General features: G+C 38.9%; 1 protein-coding gene across 2 annotated transcripts; it reads left to right on the top strand.

The window, feature by feature from the left end:
* Positions 1-550: 550 nt before the first annotated feature.
* pdyn (prodynorphin) lies at positions 551-4,924 on the top strand. Of its 2 annotated transcripts, none has more exons than XM_043710333.1 (3): positions 551-720; positions 1,826-1,954; positions 3,917-4,924. In XM_043710333.1, exons 2-3 carry the CDS (start codon positions 1,835-1,837, stop codon positions 4,556-4,558), a joined length of 762 nt encoding a protein of 253 aa, XP_043566268.1. In that variant the 5' UTR covers positions 551-720; positions 1,826-1,834; the 3' UTR covers positions 4,559-4,924. The 2 variants fall into 2 exon arrangements, with proteins under 2 accessions (XP_043566268.1, XP_043566269.1); XM_043710334.1 differs by having other exon boundaries at positions 551-731.
* Positions 4,925-5,890: the final 966 nt, after the last annotated feature.

The following is a 5,890-nucleotide window of genomic DNA, read 5'->3' as shown; positions in this document are numbered from 1 at the left end:
GATACACTGTTCATCTTGTGTTATTCTGGCGCCAGGTTAATTGTCCACTTGCAAGAAGCAGAGGCAAGTTAGGAAACAGTTTGATTGAAATCTCTTCATCCATACATTTTCAATTCGAATTAAAACAGCTCCACATTACCGTTGGAGAATACGGCGAGAAATTATAACTGTTCATGTGCCGCCCAGAAATGACAGGTAATTGGGTTTAAACTATACAGGGGAAATGTAACGAGTGATTCCATTAAAACGGCGAATGCTGGGCTCCAGCATAAAAAGTGCATCTGAAAGGAAGGAAATGTCAACTATCAAAGTAGCACCAGCCAAATGTAATTAGTATTTAATTTAATGCCTGATATTTTTAAACCCCGAATTGTCCTTGTCTTTGTAACATTGCGCGGGAGTATGATAGCTATGCTATAAAATATGTTGGTAGCATTTGAGGAAATTGCTGGTCCATAATTAATCCAATCGGTGTACTCATTGGCTCAAAAAAGACGTGCGCTCAGCGTCGCCAATGTCAGCACAATGCCGCGGGCAAATAAATAGGGGACGCTGGATGCTGCAGGTTGGAAAATCCTGGATCTCAGCTTCACTTCACAAAGCTGGAGCAGCCTGTGTGGACAAGAGCGGCTTCTAGAAGGCGAGCTTCACAAAGGGAGTCAACACTTTATTCGTAAAACTGCAACGATCCCGACGTTTTTGTTCTCAAGAAATATCCAGGTAAATTAAAAGTACTCATCAAGTGTCAGTTGGTATTGATGGGAATCGTACATTTGACTAGAAGGATGCAGATTAAACGACTGGTTTGTAGCGTAAAACTACTCTGGGGTTCATACTTGTGATAGCTTTCTGGGTGACCATTTAAAAGTCAGTTTCCACCTGAAATGAATAATTCTATTATACAGCAATGTGCTAAACAGCTGCTGATCTCTGAACACCATCTGAGTGTATTCTCAAAGATCGGTTCTCGACCGATTAATTCTGAGGGGGATGGTGAAGGCTGTGCACTTTGCTTTGGCTAACAATGATTTGCTCAGAATTCCAATTCCTTGCAATTGCACTACAAAGATCTAAACTGGTTGCCTCGCCAAGAAATTTCTCATCAGCAGAGGTTCACCCAATACATCTGTGGGACAAGAGATTCCCGCATATATTCATTGAATTGTAACATTTGTTTTAGATATTACAGCTGACCCCCCCCCCCCCATAAACTGTGAATTATGTTTGTGCACTTGTTCAAATCTAGTTTACTTAAGTTTTTTATTAGCATTTAGTCTTAGCTGCACAATCCTGTACATTCAGGGTCTTTCTTTGGGCAAGATCTTCCGATGTAAAGAAGTGAGCCACATAATTCTACTCTTTTTGAATAGCTGATGCGTTTTATTTGCTTAAGTGTTGAAATGCATGTTCGTGAAGGTGCAAGCACGACAGGGATGGAATCTGTCATAGGTATCGATTTGAATGTTTAAATTTAGAAACCTCTTAAGCCAACCAAAATTCTGCAAGTGGCGGTAACGACAAAATAAAGTAACAACGTAATGCTTCAAAGTCTGTTCCACAATCTTGGGGTATTTCTGTGAATCCATTGTTGAAAACCATCCAAGTTGTAGAGACTAAGGTCAGTTTGATGGAAGTTGACGATAAAAATAGAAAATGTAATCGCTTCTTCGGGATCGGGGTAAGCGCCTTCCAGGTAACACTGTTTTCGAATTCATCCAAATCCTTGTCTAAATGTTTAGATCTGAAACCTCGATATGTTTCTTTTTTGCAACCGAATGTTGAATTGGAAACAACGTTCTAGAGAATATTACACTTGATGTTTCAGAAGCTGGCGATGGAGTGGAGTGTGTTTGTCCTGGTGTTGTCCTTTAGTCCACTGCACACGGTTCACGCGGATTGTGCCAACTGGTGTTCAACTTGTAATTCAGTCCTGGACAGCTCTATCAAACCATTGGTAAGATAACGACACCCGACCATACCGTCCGGAAAACAAAGCCAACAGACGTGAATAAAACTCCTCTCTACCTCAGTACAAGCTGTAGTTTTCTACATTAGTCAACTGGTGACAAACCAGTGTCTCATCCTACTCTACATATTCAGAGGTCTCACTCATTCGTATCAACTCACTAAGCTTAAGGGACTTATGACACTGCAGCTTAAGGGACACCAATACTAGTCAGCCAGATATTCATCCTAATTAAACTCCATTAACTAATTCTACTATGAAGAAAAGAAATCCGTCATTTATGTGCGACAGTTGGTCCAGTTAAGTTGTATGTTTCTCTATCTGCATTTAAATCAACATGTTCGGAATGGTGATGAAACCATATATACCGATACTAATGCCCAAACAGCAGATTACATAGAATTCCAACCTCCACAAAAGTATGTTTACTGTTAGCTTTGTGCCGCCATGCGTGACAAAAGATCTGGAAATACACACTGCGGATGCTGGACATCTGAAATAAACACAGAAGGGTCGGGAAACTCAGCAGATCTGGCAGCATCTACGTGGAGAGGGAAACCGAGTTAACGACTCCGATCTAACTGAATTCTGAACAGGGGTCATTCCGGGCTCGATGAAACTGGAATGTTTCTCTCTACGGATACTGTCGGACTTGCTGAGTTTCTCCAATAATTTCTGTTAAATGGAAATATGTTCAATTCCAGGTCCGAAGTATACAGTAGAATGTAGCCGAATATAATGGACCCAGGCGACTAGAAACAGTAAGTGATATACGGGCAGCAACATGAGCGGTATCCCGTGGAGCCCCTAATAACTACGAGCAATTGCAGAACAGACGGAAACTGATGAAGCAGAACGTATCTAGATGGAATAGTGTTGACAATTAAATGTGGTTAAATAGCTACAGGTACTTATTGTCGTCAAAACGTTAAATGCAGCCAATACAGATTAAACGGGCATTCCAACGCTAGCTGCCATAACCGACAGCAAGTGGTCAACCGAGGGGTGTTCACTAATATCTTAAAGCTTTGGTTCCTGGTGAACGACCATAACTAAAGCTCAAGATTAACAATTTTTCAATCCTTCTATCTGCTCTCTGTTGTCAGTCCGTTGCTCTGGTTGCCCTCCGGCTTGGTAAATATATTGCCAGGTTTGAGTGTACGGAAATAAACCCCTTTTCCCTGCTGAACGTGTTAAGCACGGGACTGTCCTTTTAAAACCATGTACGGATAGATCCTCTTGTTTAGTCTTTGAAAAGAAAGTTAATTTGTAAAGCAGTTCTTCTGGTATAACTACAGAAAGATCTTACGCCTAAATGTTGCAATTTTAAAATAGAGGCGGAAACTGTCCGCAACACTCGGAGGTCAGACATCACCAGCTGAGATAAAAGTAAACCTTGCTCTGAGCTACGCACAAAATTTGTTTTACTTTTCAGGATCTGAGAGATTGTTCGCCAGTAATTTTCACATTTTACTGTTTAAAATTTAAATAATCCTTGCATGCACAAAGTCTAACTTTTTCAACTGCTTTTCAGTGCAAGTTGGAAAATGACCGTATTTGGGAGGTTTATAACAAAACAAATGTCAGTACCAAGTACATCAGTGAATACTGCAACCTACTGAGCTCTGGAGCAGAAGATTATCTCGGGTTTCTTTCTTTACCTACTTTTTACACATTAGCTGCCCATTACATGTTGTGGGGTCAAATGTGTCCTTCACTATTCACAAATTAGGTATTAGAGCCTGGGCCACACCATCTGGAATTGACATTCATTGTTCCATGTGCTTTCTTGAAAAATAATGAAATATAATGGCTAGTTGTTAACATTTGTTACAAATGATGGCCTCTTTGAGTCTAATAAAATTGTTCTCTCGATTTTGTGTGGATTAAGGACTCATGAATGTTTAATGTAGCTGTGAAAAGTGCTGTCTTCTGATTGCTATTTTCCAGACCTGCACTTTAGAGTGTGAAGGGGTAGTACTTTCTACCAATGAGTGGGAAAAATGTGACAAAGCATTTCACTCATACAAGCCTGACCATTTTGGCATTGTGGATGAAGCCCTTCTTGACCTAGGCACTGATGAAAAGGAAGATGAGAGTGCAGAGACACCGTTTGGAAAACAGCGTAATCATGATGGGGGCTTCTTGAAGATCGACAAGAGCAGAATTTATGCCAAACAATTAGCCCAACAAAATGGTTACAATGGACAAAATCTGAAGTATGGAGGGATTCTGCCAAAGTTTGGTAACAGGGATGCCACTGAATTAGAGAAGAATACTCAGGAACTTGCAGCTGCAATGGAGAATCTACTGGAAAAAAGTAGTGTCAGCCCCAACACCCAAGAGGAAAAGCGTTATGGAGGATTCATGAAAGGCTTTGGTTTCAAGAGAAATGCTGAACTTGGTGATGAAGATCAAAATATGGAGCTGCAAAAGAGATATGGGGGTTTCATGAGAAGAATTGGTAGACCAAGATATAAATGGGATAATCAAAAAAGATATGGTGGCTTCCTGAGGCGCCATTTCCGGGTTTCAGTGAGGTCAGATGATGGTGATGCAAACGATTATTCTGAAGAGAATTCCGACTTCTAAAAGAACCAAAGTGATGTACATCTAGATGTGAGAATGCACACTGCCAAGATAGATGCAGTATTGAAACTATAACTATTGTTTTTGAATGCACAGATATTTTTGCTATTAAGTTTACAATAGGCTGTTTAAACAGCAGTTAAGTCAGTTGAATCTGTACTTTGTTGGCATAGTTTGTGAATCCAATAAAAATGTTCTCCAGACTGTGAATAGCAACTTTGTTTTTGTTTGTCCTGTAATGGCACCTCCAATATTAATTTTTTTCCATGTTTAGTTTACAATAAAGTAAGCAATGTCTGTGGCTAACATGCAAACTAAAGCTGGCATTTTTTTTGCATTTTTAAACTGGACATAAATAGTTAGAAATGTCATCACCATGCAGTTTATTTTGCTGGCACATTTAAATCCAGCTAACAATTGACACATCATGGTATGATTACCAAATTTAGAATAGGTATTCCAGTAACTTAAACAATGTGGTGAAATGTTGTCATGCTAAGTTCATCTAATTTGCTACATTAGAAAGACTGCAATGATTTTATTTTTGCAACATCTTTTAAGACGTAAGCAAGAAATGAAATATGAATGCATTTTATATCATATGCATTATAAACTGCCTGCAAGTAATACAACACTATAATCAAAGACATGATAAATAAGTGTTCCACATGACTCACTGTAATTACATGCAAGTAATAGTATTTCAAATGAATGTCTGTCTCTTTTTAATGAAAATTTGTATGTAGAAGCTTTCATAGCTAACATTTAGGTTTCCCTTTAAGAACAAAACTGTTTGGGGGCAGTTTTCTTGTTGGAAGATTTGGCTACCTTTTTAAAAATAGGTAGCCATTCAATTTAATCAGTTGCCCATTGTACTCTTGCCAAACTTTTTCTTGCATACATTTCTAAATTTGATTACACAAATCTCCTCCTCCGATATCTCTATCTCTATCTTATCACTGTTGCTGGTTAGGAGATTTGGGGACAGGACTTTAATGATGCCTTTTTTTTGGAATTGTCCAAAAAGTCCCAGATTTTTAAGTGTGGTGAGAGAAAGCAGACACTGCTAATTATTTTGAAAAGGCCCCTCAAGTTAATACCAGGATTGAAATTGTTAAAACCTTTCCTCCATGGTTTTAGAGCCTCAGCTGACATTTTTTATCCAAGACATGCTGGTAAAGAGACTGACAAAAATTGTCTGCAAGTTCAGGTTTTGTAGAACTGTTTATTGTATCTAAGATGACATCCTAACTGGTGGCTTTGTAAACATTTCACTGCACTCATGTAAGTAGATGTGACAATAAACCTTATTTCATTATAACACTCTTCAACTTT

This window comes from Chiloscyllium plagiosum, chromosome 20 (genome assembly GCF_004010195.1).
Source record: "Chiloscyllium plagiosum isolate BGI_BamShark_2017 chromosome 20, ASM401019v2, whole genome shotgun sequence".
Classification (NCBI taxonomy): domain Eukaryota; kingdom Metazoa; phylum Chordata; class Chondrichthyes; order Orectolobiformes; family Hemiscylliidae; genus Chiloscyllium; species Chiloscyllium plagiosum.
Note: the sequence above shows the minus strand (reverse complement) of the source record. Positions and strands in the feature narration are given on the sequence as shown.